Source organism: Tursiops truncatus, chromosome 13 (genome assembly GCF_011762595.2).
Source record: "Tursiops truncatus isolate mTurTru1 chromosome 13, mTurTru1.mat.Y, whole genome shotgun sequence".
In the NCBI taxonomy this organism is placed as follows: Eukaryota; Metazoa; Chordata; class Mammalia; order Artiodactyla; family Delphinidae; genus Tursiops; species Tursiops truncatus.
In genome coordinates this window covers 17,195,091-17,218,316 of record NC_047046.1, presented here as the reverse complement: position 1 = coordinate 17,218,316, position 23,226 = coordinate 17,195,091, and the positions used below count along the sequence as shown (strand labels likewise).

The 23,226-nt window shown below is 49.1% G+C and overlaps 1 protein-coding gene across 3 annotated transcripts in view; it reads left to right on the top strand.

Annotated features, from left to right (window-relative positions):
* The window catches only part of LOC109552605 (protein FAM222A), a 145,730-nt gene that overhangs the window by 115,317 nt on the left and 7,187 nt on the right, over nt 1-23,226 (top strand). For 2 of the 3 annotated variants that reach the window (XM_073790205.1, XM_033837067.2), the window contains one exon: nt 4,043-4,174. In XM_073790205.1, coding sequence (XP_073646306.1) covers nt 4,093-4,174 — 82 coding nt within the window. In that variant the 5' untranslated portion in view covers nt 4,043-4,092. Of the gene's footprint in view, nt 1-4,042; nt 4,175-5,253; nt 5,377-5,483; nt 5,657-23,226 lie in introns of those variants that run through there. The other variant, XM_073790206.1, reaches the window with a different exon arrangement.

Sequence of the window (23,226 nt, the reverse complement as noted above, 5' to 3'; positions counted from 1 at the left end):
GATGCTGTGAGATACAACAGACAGGATGCACACGGGGCGTGGCACAGAGGAAGCATTCAGTCAATGTGCACTGCTACTATTAGCAGAAACACGCGTATTGTAATTTTCAAGCTCCCTGTTCCCACTGGCAGCGTGGGGGGTGGCTCCCCAACACCCTCTGCAGCCGGACAGGCTGGGAGAGATGACAAAAGGCGGGCAGGGCCAAAGGCCCCAATTCCCTGTTCTTTTAATAAAAATAAAGACAGCCTTTAGACATCCTTCTGCTGTGCATTGTTCTGCCAAGGCGAGCAGCACAGACTCAGTTCCTCCTCGGACTTGGAAAGTTCCTTCCTTTCTTTCCCCTCCCCTGTCACATTTTCTTTATCTAAAGCCTCAGCTATGAAAGGGCATATCGACAGCTGGGGGCGTTATCTGGTGGAGGGGACCTTTTCCTAGGGGTGCTTCCGAGATAAGGCGTCTTATCAGCCCCCACGTCAGGGACGGTGCCGAAGCATTCTAATCATTGAGGCTTGCGACATTTCCCCCCTCCCCCCTTTTTTATTATTAAAGTCACAAAAGACCTTGGGCTTATAAACAGCCCGATTTACTGATAGGGTTTCAGAATGAGCAGCGCTCCCAGGATGGTCCCTGGCTGGGGGAGTAATGAGCTGGGGCGGGGGCTCTGAGGGGCCGGCTTTCTGCAGATGGGATGATGCCAAGCGGGGGGCGGGGGGTGGGTCATGGGAAGATCATGAGTGTTTTAGGCACCTGCTCCAGTCCTGTCTCCAAGCTTGCTGTGTGACCTTGTGCAGGACGCTTGGCTTCTCTGGGCCTCTATCACTTCATCTGACAATAACTGATTCATTAATTTAGCCATTCATTCAACACCTATTTATAAAGTGATTACTCTTTGCCAGGCATTGGGGAGAAAGAGACAAATAAGACATGGTCCTTGCCCCTGAGAAACTCACAGTCCAGTGGAGAAAGACAGACATGAAAATTGGCAATTACAACTCTGTGTGATTAGGGCTGTGAGGGGGGATGCCCAGAGGAGGGGAGCCAGAGTCTGAGTTAAAATGGATCACGTGGCGGTGCTGTAGGCAGAGGGACCAGCACAGGCAAAGGTTTGGAGGTGGGAGGCTGCCAGGCTGGAGGGAGCGCTAGGAGGGAGCTAGGAGAGATGGGGGTGGGAGGCGGGGAGGACAGGTCATAGCGGCCTTGAGGGCCAGGTAAAGGAGGTTAGGCTCTACTCTGGGACCAGAGAGAATTTTTATGGCCAAAAACAGGGCTCTGTTTTGTTTGTCTTGTTTGCAGATGATGTGGATGATACCGAACTGGCCCCTGCCCACGTCCCACGCTGGAGCCGCCCACCTGCCCCAGCAGCAGGCACAGGGCTCCTGGGAGGATGGGCAGTGGGTTGGGGGGATTGGGGGTGTAGAGAGAGAAATCGCTCCTCTCCAAGTGAAGACAGCCTCTTAGGCTGCTGATCCTCCAGTGGCGAGGGATGAAATGATCCAGGTGGCTGCACCAGAAAAGCTGAGCTGAGGCCTTCACGTGGATACCGTCTCCTCTGGGGGCTCCTCTGTGGTCCCCTGGGCTGGGCCACGTGGCCGCTCAGCTCCCAGAGCTGCCCGGTCGTCCACCATCCGAGCACTCGGAAACCAGAGCCCTGCTGGGAGGGCAGCTGATGGGGTCTAGAGAGGCCCCAGAACAGGCAGCCTACCCCTCACCCGATTAGCACTGCAGTCCCAGCCTGCCCTTTTCAGCTGAAAAGCATGCTGGGGTGCGTGGCCCATGGGGAGGGGGGGCGCTGGAGAGGGGCTGGGCTTCTGGGCCCCCAGCACCTGGTGAAAGGCCAGAGGTGGGGAGGACCTCCCAAAGTGGGGCTGGGCTTGGCCAGGACCCTGGAGAAAAATGACCTGGGAAGGATCATGGAAGCGCTATTACAAGGCCAGAGAGGGGCAGTAGCTCCCCTGGGGTCACACAGCAGGCACTGGGGCAGGGGAGGTCCCAGGCTTCCAGCCCAGGTTTCCTCCGTGTGCCAGGTGGCTGGCCTCCCTCCTTCCTGGCCCAGCGCTGCCCCAGCCTGTGGGGAGCAGTGCAGCCCAGTGGAGAGGGGGCAGGTTCACCCTGTCACTGTCTGCTGGGTGGCCCCGGGGAGGGTGCTGCCTCCCTCTGGCCTGGGTTTCCCCATCTGTGGAGGGAGAGTGGCTGCTGCTCTGGGCTGGAGCAGGGGGAGGGGCCGGGCTGCCAGGGTCAGCACAGGCCTCTTACCTTCCAGGTGGGCACATGATTGTGCGTGTCCGTGCACTTCCCGCGTATGCTGAGAGGTGCCAGAGGAGCGTGTCATTCGGGGTGGGCGAGGGTATGACAGGGTGTGCCCACCTTCAGGAAAACGTATGCAGCGAGCATGTCCGGGATGCATGTCCACGTGTCCCCAGGTGTCCAGGGGGGCCAGCTGCCCCCATGTGTACGGGTGTGTCCCAAAGGGCCCCAGCATGGCCCGCTCCCGCTGTCCGCGTCCCCAGGGAGCGGCGCCTCGTTCCCGCAGTCAAGGGCTTTCATCCCTGCAATAGCCCTACTTCATTCCCTTTTTAAACTGTATAATTTCTGCCTGATTGTAATGGCATATTTTAAAATTACCAGAAATCAAAGCCAGGAAGTGGATACCAGATCTTTCATTGCATCGCTGCATTAAGGCTGGCGACTGGGCGCGTGGCGCATGAGAACCACCGACCCTCCCCCATCCACCACCACTTTCTCTCTCTTTTTTTTTTTTTTTTCTGAGACAGTAATAGGAGAAAATTGGTTTTGAAACTGAATAAAAGTCCCTTTCAGAGTAAATCATTTCTTTCAGGCTACCTTTGCTGAAAGTAAAATAGAGCATAATGAAAGGTGGGTACGTGATTGTCTTTCATTTACCGGGAGTCCAGGACAGACAGGAGGCTGCACCCGTCTCGGGGAAATACAAGATTGGAATAATTGCGCCGTAACAAGGAGCTTGTTGTGAAATTAGTATCTTAAGAAAGTAGTGAAAAAAGGCTTTTCCTCATGAATACTTCATTATTAGAAGAAAGCGGCAGAATTTAGGGCTCCAGACACCTGTTTAGTGTTAAATAACTTCTCTTTCTTCCCCTTCAACACACCCTCCCCTCCGCTTTCTTCTTTTTTCAACCCAGCCCAGCTTGGTGGCTCAGGCCTTGGCAGTGGCGGTGGTGTGGGAGCAGGACAGGGTGGGCATGGGGCGCCCAGGCTGGGTGGACATCAGTAGTGTCCAGGGTTGAGCCCGCCTTCTCCTTACCCTGACCCTGGCAGGAGACCTCCCACCCTCTCCCCATCCATCCAGGGCAGGCTGTGTCACCCTGCCCCTCGGGGGCTCTGGGTTCTCGGAAAAGTGGGTTCTGTGAAGATAAAGATGCTCGTTTCTGTGTGAATCTGGGTGAATGAGCACAGGTGGACCTGTGTGGAGCCACATCTGAGCTGCTGCCCATGGGGGACCTCGCCCCAGCCTGGCAGAGCTGCCCTGGGTGGCCCTGCCCTTTCCGTTCGGAGTAGGGCACTCGGTCAGGGGGCCGTGATGGCCCTCGGGGCCTGGGCTCAGGGCTCAGCACAGGTCACCTCTGGTTCTCCCGGGGACACCATCCCAGGCATCTCCCCTCCAGGGGCGCTGTGAGAAGTCTCCAGGCCGGGGATGAGGGCAGACCATCACCTGAATAAGTGGGGACACCCATTCGCCCACTGGCCATTCCCGGGCACCCTTCCATGTTGGTTCCCAAGATGACCAGATGGGGTCTTTGCCCTTGATGAGCTCAAGGCTGAAGGTTGGGGGCGGGGAGGTTGGTACGGATTTGCTGGCAGGCGGTTACAAGAGAGCTGGAGGCCACCACTCTTGGAAGGATGGCCTGCTGGGGGAACACGAAGGGGGAGAGGGTCTGGGCAGGCCTGGGGGTGTCGGGAAGCCCCCTGGAGGAGGTGGCCCACACAGTGAGCAGGGCTGGGCGGGGAGGGGGGAGGTGGGCACAGAGCAGCCCCGGTGACCAGCGCCTCCTCTCCCTCCTCACAGGGCCCCTGCCGCAGAGCGCGTCCCCCCCGCCGCGGGCCCCCAGCTCAGCCATGCTGGCCTGCCTGCAGAGGACCCAGAACGCCCCCGGCCAACACCTGGCCTGCCCGACAAAGAGCCTGGAGCTGCGCAAGTGTGAGTGACACGCCCTCCTTATGGCCCTAGCCCCACCCCTTCCTCTGCCCACCCCCCAGTCCACGGGGCTGCCTCTCTCCTGGACACACCAAGCTTTCCCCACCTCGGGCCCTCGCAGGGCAGCTCCCAGGCGGGGAAAGCCGTCCACGCTCCGGCACATCTGCCCACCACCACCCTGCTTTGGACCGTCCGTGTTCTCCCAGGCCTTTGCCCAGGCTGTGCTGCCTCCCTGGGGTCCCTCCCCACTCCCTTGGTCTGGCTGACTCCCACTGGGTGTGACCTCCTCCCCAGGAGCCTTCTCTGACCACTACCAGCACCATGGCCCCGACCCCAGCACTTCTTCTGTGACCTGTGTGTCCTGTCTCCCTCTGCATCAGCAGAGAGGATGACGGGGAAGCAAACACAGCCAGCCCTCGAACAATGTAGGTTTGAACTGTGCAGGTCCACTTACAGGTGGATCTCTTTCAGTAGTGAATAGTACAGTACTACAGGGTCCGTGGTTGGTTGAATCCGCAGATATGGAGGAATCGAGGATATGCGGGGCCAACTGTAAGTTATGCCTGAATTAACCACCACGTTGTTCAAAAGTTCACTGTAGTCCTGAATGGGATCCCAGCTTGCGGCCTGAATTGCTCGGTGATCTTGGGCATGTCTTTTCCCTCTCTGGGCCATTAGGGAGCTGGACTTGGTAACCTCCAAGGGTCTGTCCTCCTTTACCATCCAGGACAGGGCTCCCAAACCCTCTGATCTGATTATTTTTAACCACCATAGGTTGTTTGGTGTTTTTTTTTCCCCCAAGTATTTAGACACATTTAAAAACGGGGAGGTTTGTATAAAAATCTGGATGTAGTGTGTCTTGAACACAAATCAGAGGATCTGGTAACATAAGCCTGTGTTCCTGTCCTGTAGTTATTGGTTAGAATGTAACTATTGCCTCTTTAAAGGGGACACCCATCTCCAGTTCACCACAGTCCCCACCCTTTCCTATTGCCTCTGTCCTATAGTGCAGGAGTGGTTGTCATTTACCATAGTGTTTACGTTGTTGCTTTTTGCTTTTTTAATATGTATTTTATCTTCAGACATGGTAATATACTCACGTGGTCCAGTATTCAAAAGGAATAAAGGGGTATAGAGATAACACTCCTCCTCTCCCCGCTGTTGTGTGTCCTCTCAGAAGACGTTTTATGCGCATCCCAGCAAATGTGTGTATATACATATTTTATCCACTGTCCTACCCCTCACTTTTTCACTTAGCAGTATATCCTATATGTCAGCCGCTAAAGAGCTTCCTCATTCTTTTGCCATATAGTTTTTCATAGCACGGATGATCCATAATTTATTTGACCAGTCCCCTAAGAAGAACCATACCCAACCTGTTGCCATTACAAGCAATGCAGCAACAAACTCTGTCACTGGGTATGTCACAAAGGTGTGAATAAAACTACAGCATAAATTTCTACAAGAAGAAATACTGGGTCGAAGGTATGTGCTTTTGTAATTTTGATGGATGTGGTTTGACTGACTTATCTCTTCATCTCCTTGATCTATTTTTCTCATTGGGTTTTGTCCTTATTAATTTATAGGAGCTCTTTGTATATGATGGAATTAGACTTCTGTCTGCCATATGAATTGCAGATGTTTCCCCCAAATTGTCATTTGTCTTTGATTCTGCCATGGACGAGTTTTTTGAAGTATGGCCTTTGGATTTTGTGTCATACTTAGAATGTCCTTTCTCATGCTGAGATTATTTTTAAAAATAAAAAAAAAGGTGTCCCCAGGGATTCTTCTATTTCTTCTCTGGTTTAATTTTTAAAATATACGATCTTTGATTATTTGATAATTTATCTGGTGCAAAGTGTGGGGTATGGATGCAAGTGTATTCAAATATCAGTGCAATACTGTTTTCATTGTTGTAGCATTATAACACATTTAAACATTTTTAATGGCTTTACTGAGATATTATTCACGTACCGTACAACCCACCCATTTGAAGTGTACCGTTCAGTGGTTTTAGTGTATTTACAGAACTTTGCATCCATCACCACAGTTCATTTTAGAGCATTTTAATCACCTCAGAAGAAATCCCTTACCCACTCCCTCATCCCCCTGGCTCCTCCCTTCTCTATAGATTCCCCTGTTTCGGACTTTGCTAGGAAGGGACTCATACAGTATGTGGCCTTTTGTGACTGGCTTCTTTCTCTCTGCATAGTGTTTCAAGGTTCATCCATGCTGTAAGCATGTGTATAAAACATTTTAATATCTGCTGGTGCTTCTTATTCACCATCCTCTTATGCAGAAATTCCTTGGCTGTTCCATTAGTTTTCTGTCTGGACTGTAGAATCAACTTATCTAGGTAAGAACAAAATCCTGTTTGGGTTTTTACTGGGATTGCATGCAATTTATAAATTAGGAAGAAATGACATTTTTATGATGTCTTTCCCTCCAATAACATGATCTATACCTTTCTGTTTGTTCAGACTTTCTTTTGTGTCCCTCAGGAATGTTTTAGTATTTTCTTCATTTAGATCTTACACATTTTTAAAGTTTCCTTCCTCTGGAAAGTTAATTTTTTTGTTGTTGATAAATTTATTTATTTTTATTTTTGGCTGCCTTGGGTCTTCGTTGCTGCACGTGGGCTCTCTCTAGTTGCGGCGAGCAGGGGCTACTCTTCATTACGGTACGCGGGCTTCCCATTGCGATGGCTTCTCCCATTGTGGAGCACGGGCTCTAGGCGCACGAGCTTCAGTAGTTGTGGTGCACGGGCTTAGTTGCTCCGCGGCATGTGGGATCTTCCTGGACCAGGGCTCGAACCTGTGTCCCCTACATTGGCAGGCGGATTCTTAACCATTGCACCACCAGGGAAGCCCCTTGCAAGTTTTATACCTTGATTTCTTTGTCTTATTTATTAGTGTTGTCTACTATCCCTGGCACAGTGAAAAATAATAGTGGTGACAGTAGACATTCTTGCTTTGTCTTTGCCCTTGAGAAGCTTCTAGGATTTCCTCATTACACAGAATGCTGGTTTAGGGGCAGATATTTTATCAGGTTAAATAAGTGTCCATCTATTCCTATTTTATTGAGAACTTTAAAAATCAAGAATGGAATCTGAACTTTACCAAATGACTTTTCAATGTCTGTGAAACTGATCATATGGGTTTTTACTTTGTTCTTTTAATATGAATAATGATATAGATTTCTTTATATTGAACCATCCTTGCATTCCTGGTTGGTTCCCACGTGGTCACGATAAATATTACATTATAACATACCATAGAATTGGATTTTATATTTTGTTTAGGAGTTTTGCCTCAATTTCATCAGTGAGAATAGTGTTTAGTTTTCTTTTTTTGGAACAGTTTTTGTTGGGTTTTGCTATCAGTGTTACATTTGCTTCATAAAGACAATGGAGGCTTTCCTTCTTCCTCTGTGCTTTATAACAGCTTAAGTAGAAGTGGATTATCTGTTCTTTAAAGATTGTTTGATCCTTCATGAAGCAGTCTGGGCTAGTGTATTTATTTGGGAGATGGAGGGCTGGGTAACTCTGAGATAATGTTCTCTATTTCTTCTGTAATGATTGATCTAATTGTTCTTGAATGAGTTTGGTAAATTATGTTTCTCTAGAAAAGTACCCATTTTGAATTTATTTGCATGAGGTTGCACAAAATAAATTCTTTTAAGTGATTACTTCACCCTTGTTTCTTATATTGTATATTTTGTGTGTGCTCCCCTCCGCATTTTCTTGATTAGGTTAGTTAGCTAATGAGGTTATCTACCCCCCTTTCCCAAAGAACCATCTTTAGGATCCATTTATTAGTAATTACCCTTTTCTGGTGCCTAATTCATTAATTTATGCATTTATCTTTATTAAAATCTTCTTCCTGCTTTCCTTTTTAAAAAATGTCTTGAGAGGCTTAAATCTTTATACTGCTAAACAAGAAAAAAAGGAAAATTAAGGCTGTGAATTCTCTCAGCACTGCTTTAGCTGTATCCTGTAGGTTCTAGCATGTGTTTTTATTATCAGTATTTTCTAGATAACTTTACAACTTTGGCTTTGATTTCTTCTTCTTTGGCTTCAGGCTCATTTGAGTTCCATCTGTCCACCCAGGTAGTAGGTGCCTTTGTATTTTGTTATTTCCCGTTCTATTGCATTGTAATCAGAGAATGCTATCTATGATTTCTACTTTTTTGGACTTTAGTGAAGTTTTCTTTGTGATACAATCTCCGGTGATTTTTGTGACTTTTTCTGGGAATTTGAAAAGATGTGGCTTTGTTTCCGGGATTCAGAGTTTGGTGTTAACCAGTTATATCTACCCTGTTAATTACATTAGTTAGGTCTTGTGTATCCAAGATGCAATGGAATTTAATGCACAGGTATTAGTACCTTAAATCTCCATAGTGAACTGCATCCTTCTTGGCTGTATTTAATACTTTTTGGCCTGGATTCAATCTTACCTATTAAGATGGTAACTGCCTATTAAGATGCTTTTTTAATTCACATTTTTCTTGAAACCTTTGCCAGTCCTTTTATTTCAACCTTTCTGAATTACTTTGTTTAGATGTGACTCATATAATATAGAGTTGAATTAAGCTTTGTGATCCAATCTGAATGCCTTTTAAAAAATTTTTAATAGAGTTTAGGCCATTTACATTTATTGATATAACAGATGTCTGGTATTAGTTCAGTCATGCTGTGCTTTGTTTTAATTGCTTTGAAAAGTCTTTCCCTGTGTGATCTAAGTTCTCTGCTTTGTGTACCTACTACTCATAGGGAAGGCTGCTGTTCTTGTTCTAGTGGTGTAGCATTAAATAATCCCCTAATTTTTTTATCTCTTTGTAACAGCATCTATTCCATCTACCCTAAAATGAACAAAATGATGAAATTAGTGTATTTCCTTTTTCTCCCTACAGCACTTTCTCAGCATTCACTTCATCCTTTTAAACCTCTATTAACTGACATCAGCTTTAAATATCTTTTGATCCCAGCTATTAAGAATGAGGACACCTGTGTACTTATACTACTGTTCCCCTCTTTCCCCATCCCCTCTCTTCTTAGTGATACCATTACTTTACTCCTAGGGCTTGTGATGTTAACATCTGGTTACATCACCACACTCCCACAGTTCTATCCATCTCAGTCTCCTAGATAAACAGGGTCCATGCTCATCACCAGTTCTTTTGCCTTATTTTTCCACCATCTGAAGTTGCCCTTTAGTCTATGGCTTAAGGCCTCCTGTGAACAACACTCCTGGAATTCCCGCACATTCAGAATGGTCTGTCGACTTTCTACTTGAATGAGCAAAAAAATAATTCCTGGGTCACTTTGTTTCCTTGAGGATTTTTGTAGACCTTGTTCTGTTCTTTTCTTATGTTGAATGTTGCCATGGAGAAGTTGAAGCCTGAGCCCTCCTCCTTTATATTTCATTTTGATCTTTCCACATCTTTCATGCCATTGCTTTACTAGCCTGTGTCTTGAGATTGACCCTTCAGAGTCTGTTTCTCCTGGAACAGTCTGTGCCTTTCGACAGGCAGTTCCAAGGCTTGTATTATTTCACTTTCCTTCTTTTGGGGACTCTAGTTAAGCACAGATTGGCTGTCTTTTGCCCATCTTCCCTATGTACCCTCTTCTAATTACGCCTTTCTGACTCCCTATTTCCCTTTCATTTTGATCACTTTTCATCCTGTTTTCTATGACTTTTTTTCTCCCTGTGCTCATTCCATTTCTCCTTTCATAGTAAGTTTTTTCCTCCTACTCTTTGCATTTCTGCGTTATGAAAACAGTTGCTTACTACATTGTTTCCTTCACAATGAAATATTTGGCCATAATCTTCATCTCTTCTGTGGCCACATTTTTCTGATGGGAAGTGTTTATTTGCCAACCATTACTTATAACTTGCCTTTCCTTCCCTTTTCTTATATATTTTGATTAGGTCCTGTGCTGGTTCAATTTTGATTACTTGCCTCTGGAGGGTATTTCCAGAAAGACAAGGGGGACCTAAGATGTTATATCAACATCCTCAGAACTGAAGGTCCTCTGAGGGTGTTCTTTCAGAGACAGGGGTTTACAGAATACATGTCTGCCTCATCAAAAATAGAACAATGACAGATAATCTGGAAGGGCCTTCGGTTCCAAGGAAAAATGTTTTTCATGCACAGCCCCCTTCCCTCCTTTACATGGCCTCCAGGGAGAACACGTTCTCTTTTATAAAATTGGATACTTCACTGAATAGATTGTCCGTGGTACATAATTCAGAAGGCATGAGAATTTACAGTGAAAAATAACTCTCCTTCCCAGAGGAAACCAGCATTAGCAGTTTCTTAAATACCCTCCTGAAAAATGCATGCACGTAGGAGGGGCAGTAAATACCTTTTATGTAAACATTTGCACCCCGACATACTTCTCAGCTCCTTGCCTTTTTTCTTACCGATGTGTCTTGGAGATTATTCCTCACCTGACAGAAAGAGTACCCTCGTATTCCATTGTACAGATGAATATAACATTTTAACCATCTCCCTGTTGATGGACATTTAGGTTGTTTCTAGTCTCTTGCTATTCTGAACGGTGCTGTAATGAACATCAACTTTGTACACGTACGTATATCTGTGCAAAAAATTCTTCCAGGGGCTTCCCTGGTGGCGCATTGGTTGGGGGTCCGCCTGCCGATGCAGGGAGCACGGGTTCGTGCCCCGGTCCGGGAGGATCCCGCGTGCCGCGGAGCGGCTGGGCCCGTGGGCCGTGGCCGCTGGGCCTGCGCGTTCGGAGCCTGTGCTCCGCAACGGGAGAGGCCAGAACAGAGGCCCGCGTAACGCAAAAAAAAAAAAAAAAAAAAAAAAAAAAATTCTTCCAGGGTGGGCTTGCTGGCTTAAAGGATCTGTGCATTTTAACCTCTGATTGCCACTGTCCAGGTGCCAGTGTTTCCTGCCTTGCCCTCTGCTGCCAACTGGCTGGAGATAAGGGCTGGGCACAATGACCTGGGCCGGTCCTTCCTTCCTGCCTCAAGGCTGGAACTAGAGAATGTGGAGGGCCACCAAGGATGTCCTGCTTCCCCTGCCCACTCAGACCCTTTGACATCTTTGCACTTATTGGAAAAGACACTGACTCTGCCTGTAACTGAAGAGCACAGGAGAGAGGGCGGCAAGAAGGGAGATAAGCAAATTGAATTGGGTGCCCTGCTGCCTGGTCAAGGCCTGGAAAGACTCCCGGGCATTCAGGCCTAGGCTGACCCTCTTGTCCCTGTGGCCCCCAGGCAGAACCGAGACAGGAAGGGCTGGCCCTGAGCTTTGTGACCAGACCTCGGGCTATGCTGTTTCTCACTAAGGGAGAAAGGTCTCGACTGGGCCACATGTAGCGTGACCTTGGATGAGTCAGTTGGCCTCCTGGGGCCTGCATTCTCCCTTCTGTAAAGCAAGGGGTCAGATCAGATGGACTTAAGAAGCCATCCAGCTCTGACCATCTGTGATAATAATGTCAAAAAACCGGTGGGGAGAAGACGTGGCCTGGTCTGAGCCCCCCCTCCCTCTTCTTCCTGTGAAATGGGATCAGCGCTGCCTGACTACACTGGGCTGCACGAGGACTGACCTCCACAAGCGCCCAGAACATAGTCAGTGAACCAGAAATGGCTGTTTACCTCTCTAGGACCTGAGGTCAGGCAGGTGGCCGAGCCGGGGGTACGGGCAGCCACGTGTCCAGGAGCCCAGGTGGCTGGCTGTTGTAGCCTGTTCCAGCTAACCGGAGAAAGTGACCTGGAGAAAAAGAAAGGGGAAAAGATGTGGCGGGAGGCAAAGTCCATCCCCCTTCCCTACCTCAGGCCTAAGATCTTGGGCTACTCCCAGCTGGGTAGAGTCCCTGGGTCCCAAACAGGACCCACCCATCCCTGGGACAGAAGCCTGTTCTCAGCTGCTCAGGACCGTGCCCCTAATAAATATTTGACTTTCTCATCATGGTTTTGATACACAAACTTTGAGTCACACGCCGCTAAAAGTATGGGCCAGGCAGAGAGGCACCATGGGGGCTTGGCTGGTGCAGGGGTAGACTCAGGGACCTGTCATCCAGGGAGGGAGGGGCCGTGGCAGCTACCCTAGGAGACTGGTGTGAGCGTCCAGCCTCGCTCTGCCGGACCCTGGGTGAGGGACGCAGCCTCTCTGTGCCTCAGGCTGGTCCTCTGAAGATGAGGATTGAGTGACTGCCCTGCTCTCTTCCCCAGGAGCCCCCAGGACACAGGCTTTGAGACCAGATGGCCTGGGGGGTCAAATCCTGGCTGTGCCCTGAATGGGACGTATGTGTGGTCTTGGGCAAATGACGGACTGGCCCTCTCTAGGCCTTAGTTTCCTCCGCTGTGATGTGGGAATAAGAAGAAAAGGAGAGAATCCCCAGGGCCTGGCAGCAGACTCAAACCCTTTACCTGCCCCCATCTCCCCCAGAGTGCAGGACCCCTTTCCCCACACCCATACCCACAAAGGGATAAGAGGTTCCCCAGCCCATCCCTTGCATCTTCACAGACGAAGCTTCTCTCCAACGCCCACCCCTCCTCACCTGACTCCTGCTCAACGCCCCCAACCCCAAAGGCTGGCGCCATTGCCCCTGTGGGCCGTAGCCCCACAAGCATTCCTGCAGGTGCAGCTGCTTCCACTAACACTAATAAAATAAGGAAGAAACAAAGCAATTTAAAATTCCAATAAAATTAAAAACCCACCGCTGGCCGCACCGCAGATTCAATTACAGAGCTGTTGCTGAGCACAGCCCCGGGGATGGAGGGATGGTCCAGGGCCACCCCCGCCTCGGAACCGAGCCCAGGAGAGGAGAGACGCTCAGAGGTGACAGCCAGGACAGGCCCGGATGGAGTTAGCCTCCTTTTACGATTGAATGAATAAAAATAAGCTCTTAGCAAACTAGGACGGCAGGCAACTTCCTTCTTCTATTACGGAGGATACAACCACAGTCCACCACAAACCAACCCAAGTGTTGATAAAATCAGAGGAGGACAGAGACCCAAATCACTGCCTTCCCACACTGTACAGAGGTCCTGGCCATCTCAGTAAGACAGGGGATAATAAATAACAAGTTTTAAAGATTAGAAAGAAGTCAGACTGTCTGCATAGAAACCTCAAGAGAACAAGAATTCAGCAAGATTTGCAGACAGAACATCAACATACAATACATAAAGTAGATAACCAACAAGGAGCTACTGTACAGCACAGGGAACTATACTCAATATCTTGTAATAACCTATAATAGAAAAGAATCTAAAAGAGAATATATATGTATATATACACACACACGCATAACTGAATCACTTTGCTGTACACCTGAAACTAACACAACATTGTAAATCAACTACATTTCAACAAAGTTTTTAAAAAATAAAAGTGGAATAATAGAAAAAAAATTTAAAAAAAAAGAATATCAACATACAAATGCAATTTCATTCCTCTACAGCAGAAGTGGGCAAACTTCTTCTGTAAAGAGCCGATATTCGGCCTCGCAGGCCACACAGTGTCTATTGTAACTACTCAGCTCTGCGGCATCGTGGTGCAAAAACTGCCACAGACGCACAGAAATGAGTGTGCATGGCTGGGTTCCAATAAAGTTTTATTTACAAAAGCAGGTTGCACACCACATTTGGCCTGCAGATGGTAGTTTGCCAGCTCTGTATCTATAACAAAGAGTTGGAAAATGTGTATTACAAAAAGATACGATTTCACTTGGGGGTGGGGACAGTTTTACATGTATGGTAACAGGGACTATACAACTCACCCATTAAAAGTATACTAGTGAATTCTTTTTAGCATAAATTCACAGTTGTCTAACCATCACCAATTATGAACTTCCAGACCATGTTCTCCTCACCCCCAAAAGAAACCCCATACCCAATAGCAGTCACTGCCCAGCTACCCCTCAGCCCCCTCACAGCCCTAGGCAACCACTAAACTACTTTGTCTCTCTAGATTTACCGACTTTGGATATTTCATATAAATGAAATCATGTCATACGTGGGCTTTTATGTATGGCTTTTTTAACTTAATGTTTTCAAGGTTCGTGTTGTAGCATGCATCAGTACTTCATCCTTATTAGTGCCGAATAATATCCCATTGTATGGACATGCCACGTTTTGTTTACCTACGTATCAACTGATGGACATTTGGGTCATCTCCACATTTTTGGCAATTATGAATAATGCTATGAACATTTGTATATAATTTTCAGTGTGGGCGTATGTTTGCATTTCTCTTGCATATGCACCTAGGAGTGGAATTGCTGGGTCACATGGTAATTGTTTGCTTACGTTTTTGAGGACCTGCCAAATTGGTTTCCAAAGCAGCTGCGCCATTTGACATTCCCACCAGCAGTGTATGAGGGTTCCAGTGTCTCCACATCTTACCAAAACTTGTCATCTTTTTGATTCCAGCCATCCTAGTGCAGATGAAGTGGTACCACTGTAGTTTTGATTTGCATTTCCCTAATGGCTAAGGATGTTGAGCATTTTTTTATGTGCACATAGGCCTTTGTATATCTTCTTTGAAGAAATGTCTATTCTGCTCTTTTGCCCATTTTTAAATTGGGCTGTCTTTTTATTAAGTTGTAAATGTTCTTTATATATTCTAGATACAAGTTCCTTATCAGATTCATGATTCACAAATATTTTCTCCCATTCTAGGGTTGCCTTTATCACTTTCTTCATGGTGTCCTTTGAAGTACAAAAGGTTTTAACTTTGATGAAGTAAAAATTTCTTTTTCCAAAAAAAAAAAAAATTTTTTTTCACTTGTGCTTTCGGTGTTGTATCTAAAAAGGCTTTGCTAACCCTACATTAAGGAAGAAAATTTACTCCTGTTTTTGCCTAAGAGTTTTCTAATTTTAGCTCTTACTTTTAGGTCTGTGATCCATTTTGAGTTAACTTTTGTGTATGGTGTGAAGAAAGGTCCAGCTTCATTCTTTCGCATGTGGCTTATTCCAGCACCATTTGTTGAAGAAACCAATCTTTCCCTATTGAATTGTTTGGCTCCCTCGGCAAAAATCAGTTTACCATAAACGTGAGGGCTTATTTCTGGATTCTCAATTCTTTGGATCTACATGTTTTTCCTTATCCCAGTGCCACACTGTCATGATTACTGTAGCTTTGTAGTAAGTCAGGAAATCAGAAATTGTGAATCCTCCAACTTTGTTGTTTTTCGAGATTGTATTGGGTCTTCTGGGTCCCGTGAATTTTAGGATCAGCTTGTGAATTTCTGCAAAGAAGCCATCTGGGATTTTGATAGGGACTGTGTTGGATCTGTACAGCAGTGTAGGGAATATTATCATCTTGATATTAAGTCTTCTAATCCATGAATGTCTGATGTCTTTCCATTTATTTAAATCTTCTTTAATTTCTTTGAAAAAATTTTTTTTCAGATTGTAACTTTTGCTCTTTTGTTAAATTTACTTCTAAGTTTTATTTTTTGATGCTCTTGTATATGCAATCATTTTCTTAATTTTGTTTTGGACCGTTCATTGTGCATGTATAGAAATACAGTTGATTTCTGTACACTGATCCTGCAAACTTGCTGAACTTGTTTATTCTAATAGTTTTTTTAGTGAATTTCATAGGATTTTCTTTTTTTTTTTTGTAAGCTAATTTATTTATTTATTTTTGGCTGCATTGGGTCTTCATTGCGGTGCACGGGCTTCTCGTTGCAGTGACTTCTCTTGCTGAGGAGCACAGACTGTAGGCGCGCGGGCTTCAGTAGTGCCACATGGGCTCAGTAGTTGGCACGTGGGCTCAGTAGTTGTGGCTTGCAGGCTCTAGTGCGCAGGCTCAGTAGTTGTGGCACACAGGCTTAGTTGCTCCGCAGCATGTGGGATCTTCCTGGACCAGGGCTTGAACCCGTTTCCCCTGCATTGGCAGGCGGATTCTTAACCACTGAGCCATCAGGGAAGCCCTCATATGATTTTCTATGTGCAAGATTATGTCATCTATGAAAAGAGACAGTTTTATTTCTTGCTTTTTAATGTGAATGACTTTTTCTTGTCTAATCACCCTGGCTAGAATCTTTAGTACAATGTTGAATAGAAGTGGCAATCTTATTCCTAATTTTTGAGGGAAAGCATTCGGTCTTTTACCATTAAATGTGACATAATCTGTGGATTTTTCCTAAATACTCTTTCTCAAGTTGAGGAAGTTCCCTTCTATCCTAGTTTGTTGAATGTTTTATCATGAAGGTACCTTAGGTTACATCAGATGCTTTTTTGCATCCACTGAGATGACCATGTGGTAGTTGTCCTTTATTCTATCTATATGGTGTATTACATTGAGTTTTGGATGTTAAGCCAACTTTATATTCCTGGGATAAGTCCCACTTGGTCATGGTGTATAATGCTTTTTATATATTACTGGATTAAGTTTGCTAGTATTTTGTTGATTTCTGCATGTACAGTCATGGTATCCATGGGAGATTGGCTCCAAGACTCCCCCCTGCCCCCCGGCGATGGATACAAAAATCCACAGATATTCAAATCTCTTATATTGATACATAAAATGGCATAGTATTTGTGTATAATCTATGCATATCCTTTTTTCTTATTTTGGCCACACCGCATAGCCTGTGGGATCTTAGCTCCCCGACCAGGGACTGAACCCCGGCCCTCAGCAGTGAAAGCGTGGGGTTCTAACCACTGGACCACCAGGGAATTCCCCTGAATATACTTTAGCTCATCTCTAGATTACTTATACCTAGTACAATGTAAATACTATGTAAATACTTGTAAATATAATGTAAATGATATGTAGATAGTTGTAAATATGATGTAAATGCTATGAAAATAGTTGCTGGTGCACAGCAAATTCAAGTTTTGCTTTTTGGAATTTTTGGTCCTCGGTTGAATCCACGGATGCAGAACCTGTGGATACGGAGGACCAAGTACATATTCATAAGTGATATTAGTCTGTAGTTATTTTGTGGTGTCTTTGTCTGGTTTTGACATTAGGGTAATACTGGTCTCACAGAATTAGTTTGCAAGTGTTCCCTCCTAGTCTCTTTTTTAGAAGAGTTTGTGGAATAATTGGCATTAATTCTTCTTTAAATGTTCTATAGAATTCAACAGTGAAGCCTTCTAGGCCTGGGCTTTTCTTTGTGGGTAAATGTTTTGATCACTAATTTAATATCTTTATTTGTTATAGGTCTATTCAGATTTTCTATTTCTTCTTAAGTCAGTTTTGGTAGTTTGTGTCTATGTAGGAATTGTCCATTTTATCTAAGTTATGATACTATTACAATTTATTAAGGGACCTAAAATAAATTGATAAAAGAGGTAAATGACCTCTATGGAGAAAAATTTAAGTTTATATAATGACAGTTTTTAAAGACCAGAACAAACTTAGACATATGTCCTGTGCATGGACAGAGATTCAATATGGAAAAAATTCAATCCAATCCCTACATCCTGGCCATCCTGTGTATAACTTGAAAACCTGGTGTGGAAGTTGATAAGGAAAGAACAAAGGGCCAAGAATGGCCAAGGTGCTTTTGACGAAAAAGTATAAGGACCAGGGACTTCTCTGGTGGTCCAGTGGCTAAGAATCTGCCTTCCAATGCAGGGGACGATCCCTGGTCGGGCAACTAAGATCCCACATGCCGCCGGACAGCTAAGCCCGCACACCACAACCACTGAGCCCACGTGCTGCAACGAAAGATTCCGTGTGCCGCAACTAAGACCCAACTCAGCCAAATAAATATTAAAAAAAAAAAAAAGAAGTATAAGGGCCAGTACTGCCATGGCTTAAGGCTGAAACCATGGGACTAACAAAGGGAAAGAGGGGACCAGGGGATGGAGCAGAGCATCTAGAAATAGATCCACACACTACCAGCTCCATCTAGGATGAATTGGGTCTTGCAGATCACTGGGGATGAATATGCAGTGCTGGGACGACTGCTTATACATATGGAGTAAATGACATTGGAGCCTTACCCAACACCATACATCAACAGGAATTCTAGGAAAAAGTCAAGATGAGCCCCCAGACTGAGAGAGGATGTCTTCAGCACTTAAAACGGACCAGTATCCTAAATAGAGAGCCACGATGTGGTGGCACAAAGACAGCAACGGGGAGGGGCAGGGAGCCAGTGGTGGGTGGGAGGGGGTGAGACTAAGGACTGGAGACAGAGACTGGAGGGGGGAGGGAAGGGATGGGGGGGGTCAGACCAGCATGGATGTGGACGGAGACAGACAGGAGTAGGAAAATGGCCAAAAGGAGGGAGAGATGAGGCAGCAGTTCCAAAGGGCAAAGACAGCTGCCACGAAGACAGAGGGACAGGGACTTCCCTGGTGGTCCGGTGGTTAAGACTCCGAGCTTCCACAGCAGGGGGCGCAGGTTCAATCCCTGGACGGGGAACTAAGATCCCACATGCATCATGGCCAATGCAGCAGGGTGAGACGGGAACACAGGCAAAGCCCAGGGCGGGGGATGGACATTGCTGGGTCCTGGGAGAGAGTGAGGGGTGGGCTCCCAGAGACCGAGCCCAGTCAGGGAGAAGGCCAGGGAAACCGAGGTGCAGGAAAGTCAGACTGGGGAGGGACTGAAGTACTCCCAGACCTGCCTACGGGGAGGGACACCTTGGCCGCCGCAGGGCTCTAGCTGGGGCTCCAGCGGGGAAGGAGGATGTAGACACGGGTACGTGTGCCTGCGAACACCTGCCAGTCTCTGCATGTACAGGATGTCCCTGAATATCTGGGCACACGTGGCTCACGTGTGACCCTAGGCATCTGAGCATGTGTGTGAGCTTGGACATGTGTACACACACATGCCTAGAGAATGAGAGGACCCTTTGTGCGGCGCCCAATGACCACCACTACCTTGTACTGCCTGCTCTGGCACAGAAAGAGCTAGAAGGCAGGCAGCCAGCCTTCTCTGAGCACCACTATGTACCAGGCCTTCTGACATGCGTCCTCGTTTAATCCTCACTCCGTCCCCTTAGGAGAAGTGGCGGCCAGGGAGCTGGGGCCACTCCCTTACCCCCAGCTGGTAGCTGGGGCACCTGGAGTGACACCCGGGCCTGACCTCCAAGGCCCTGGGGCTGCCACCGGGGCAGCGGGCTGGAGGCAGGTCAGGGTGGCTGGCCACCGCCCTTCCCCTCCCTGCCTCCCTCCCAGCAGAGGCCAGAGAACAGCTGCGTCTGCCCGGCCCAGCGCCTTCCCCTGCCCCCCTCCGGGACAGCCTCATTAGGGATTCTGCTGGTGCCACCAGCTGATTAGTGTCACGTTAATTGAGCATTCAGAAGGCTGCCACCTCCAAGGGCAGTGTCGGCAGCAAAGGGGAATGCGGATACGGGCTGCTCCTCCCGGGGGGCTGGGGCCAGGCCCCAGGCCCAGGGACCCCTCCTGTCCTGGACACCCCACCCCAGCCCCGTTTCAACACAGATCATGTCCAGTTCCTGAGCCTTAGGGAGGAGGTGATAGGCAAAATCTGTGGCAACATAACAAGGAAAAAAAACTCACCAAACACCTGCTGTGCTCCGGTGCCCGGCACACCTTTCATTCTCCCACCCCTCCTCTAGGAAAGCTACAGTTACCAATGGCCCCATTTTACAGTCAGAAGGTCTGAGGTCCACCAAGGGAACAACTTCGCCGGGGGCAGGGTGGTGGGGACGTGCAGTGGCTCAGCAGGAAGCCGCACTCAGCTGCACAGGGACTGGCGTCTGGCTGGTAGGTGCCTGGGGGCACCTGGGGCTGCCACCGGGGCAGCACAGAGAAGCCCGGAGCATGGGAGCAGGAATCCTGGGCTGGGGTCCTGCCCTGGCCACCCCTCCCACCTCCACCTGCCCCCTGATGGGCAGGTACCACGTGCCTGCCCGTACAGAGTATCACGCTGACTTCGGCAACCCCCGATGCGCCCGCCCCTTCAGCCCCTTACAGACGAGAAACTGAGGCTCACGTCCAGCGGCTGCCCCAGGTCACCCCCAGCAAGTGGCTGAGCTGGGCGTCAAGAGGCCATGGCCTGCCTCCAGTCGGAATCCGAGCTGCTCACCTCTCCCCAGTCTCACCCCTCCAGCTTCCGGAAGGCAGAGTGCCACTGAGGCCCACTCTCCTGTCTCCCTGTGGCAACATTAAATCCCACTCAAAGGGCTGCTTTTAATTGGCTTAATGTACTTGTTAATAACTGCGTCTATTTAACACACCTGTAAAAGGCCCATAACATTAACTTAACGACAGCGACGGCTCGCCTGCACCGCCAGCCAGCCAGGCAGTCTTTCGCATTTCCCGACAAGGCTTTCACAGGGGCCATGGCGGGGGGGGCAGGGGGCAGGGGCAGCCCAGTTCATGGGGGGAGATTCGCTAGACCCCGCACCGTCGTTCACGCAATACTCCCGGGCACCTGCCACGGTTCCACACATTCTCTTAGGCATCAGGGTGCTGAGAAGGAGCAAGGCCTGCCCTCAGACAACTCCAAATCCAGCCCAGGAGGCAAGCCAACAGCTACAGCAGGGGAGTGCTGGGGGGCAGGCAGGGAAGGCTGCCTGGATGGGGGCCGGGGCCGTGTCTCAGCTGAGACCAGGGGGTGTAAGCAACACCTCTTCTTCATCCTCTCGGCACATAATTCAGGCACCTACTGCGTGCTGGGCACTGCATGGACAATTCCACCCCACCCCAGGTTCACCCTTCCAGATCAGGCACTGGAGGGGACCCAGAGATGGAGCACTTCTCCTCGGGGCGTGGGGCGGGGGAGACAGACGGACACAGACTAGACGAGCAGGGTGTCCAGGCCATCGGCATCAACCTGAGAGAACCGGTCCAGCCATGGTGTCCACGGTGCCCAGTGATTGAGAGCAGGGTCCCGGGGCACAGATGCCCGGGGCTCACATCCTGGCTCACAAATTGTTTCTCTGCCACCAGAGGTCTCAAACTGGCAGCCCACGAGCCACGACCTGCCCACCAGGTGTGTGGTGTGTCCTGCTGGTGTCTGAACACTGTTTCAAAAGAGAACACCTCTGGGGACTTCCCTGGGGGTCCAGTGGTTAAGACTCTGTGCTTCTAATGCAGAGGGGGCGCCGGTTCAGTCCCTGGTCAGGGAAGTAAGATCCCACATGCTGCGCGGCCAAAAAATATAAAACAAAAAACCAAAAGAGAACACCTCAGGGCAGGGCACGCCTTCCCCGCCCACCTCCGTCCTTGCCCCACCTGGGCTCTGGCTCCTTGGCAACCCATCTGTCTGCCAGCAGTCAGCAGACCACGCAGGGATTTGCGTCTGCAACCCTCACCGATGTCCTGTCCCTTGAATGCCTATCCTTCTCTTCTGGAACCCAGGGCCCACCTCCCAGGGCCTCCACGGGGCTGGCAGAGGGGCGAGGCCCGGGTGTTTGGGGCGATGCTGGACCCAGAGGTGGCACTCAACAGAGGGGGGCCGTCAGCATGTACAGGAGGCCCGGGGACACCGTGCAGGCATCCAGGGGCCTGTGGGGGGGCGCTGCAGAGGGAGGTCAAGGCCAGGTGGCCTGAATGCCACCCTGAGCAGCTAAGACTTCATGCAAATGGGGGGCTCACGGGAGGGTTTTACAGAGAAAAGCAAGGCAGCTGGGGGCCTGGAGGCAGTGAAGGGGCTTCAGTGAATTCATCACCAACAACCTTGGCACCCACTGAAGGCAGGCACCCTCTCCAGTGCTCACAAAAACTCTCGAACGTCAGCAACAGCAGTATCATCCCCATTTTACACAAGAGAAAACCGAGGCTCAGAGAGGGCAGCAGCCTGCCTAGGGCCACACAGCCAGTGTGTGGCAGAGCTGGGATTTGAAAGTGATTCCTTCTCAAAAGGCTGCCGACCACCCTCTGTGCTCTGCCCAGGAGCAGACGCTGCCCTATGACATGGGGAGCCGGGGAGCCTCAGGCTGCTCAAGGCCAAGGGCAGTGGAGGATGCTTTGAAGCAGACATCAAAGGCAGCACCCTGGGAGGAATGGGAGCCTGTGCCTGTCCCCCACCCTAAAGCAATACTCAGGTGTAGCTGGCCACCGGCAATTACAGAAAAGCACAGAGAAGAAAGAAAATATGCCTCCTTCCCAGGCCAGCCCCTGTTGGCATCCAGGGCTTTTTTCCTTCAAGTGTTGGTTCGAGAGGGAAGGATGAAGACACAGCCCCCTTTGTGACCTCTTTCTGCATCCCTGTACTGTACCCGCTTCCCGGCATCATCAGAGCCTTCCAACACCCTAAGCGTTAGTGCCCAGCGAGGTGTGTTTCTGCCAGGGGCCTCCTGGGTGCTCTGTCTCATAGGGACAGTCAGGCTGCTCCCGGGATGATTTCTTCCTGTTTCCCACCCAGTAGCCTTAGGGGTCCCATTAAAACCCACATCAGGTCATGTCCCTCCTCTGCTCCCAACCCTCCCCTGTGGAGCAAAGCCCAGGTCCTCTCAATGGCCCCAAGGCCCAGCCTATTTGCTCTGTGCGCCCCCTGCCTCTCCGGTCCATCTCCTGTGACCTTCCCCCACCGGCCCCGCTGCGCCCGGCGCACCCATCCACTCCCCTCAGCCTCTGCTGCCGGGACCACTCTCCCATCAGACGTCCACGCGGCTCACTCCCACACCGCAACCTCCTTCCGCGGTCCTGAAGAGCTGCTTTATCAGAGAAGCCTCTGCACTGACTGCCGTGTCCGAACGAGGCGCCCTTCCATCCCATCCCTCTCCGTCCCCCACGCCCTGCTGTCCCGATGACTACGGCTGCGTAACAAATCACCCCAAAGCTCAGCGGCCTCACACAGCTCTGTCGTAAGCTCAGGACTATGGACAGGGCACCATGGGGTTGGTGTCTCTGCTCCGTGATGTCGCTGGGAACGGGGCTGGGGTAGGGGGCCTTGCGGGAAGACCCGGGCTGGGGCTGGAATCTTCCGAAGGCCTGCTCCCTCACACATCGGGTGGTGGGTGCCGGCCGTCGGCTGAAACACCCACACATGGCCTCTCCACGTGGCCTGGGCTTCCCAGAACATGATGGCGGGGATGGACATGACTCCAGGGATGGATCTCCTGAGAGACAGATCCACCTGGAGCTCCAGGAGGCAGCCATACGCCCTCAGGACTGAGCCATGACAGTCACCAGTGCCAC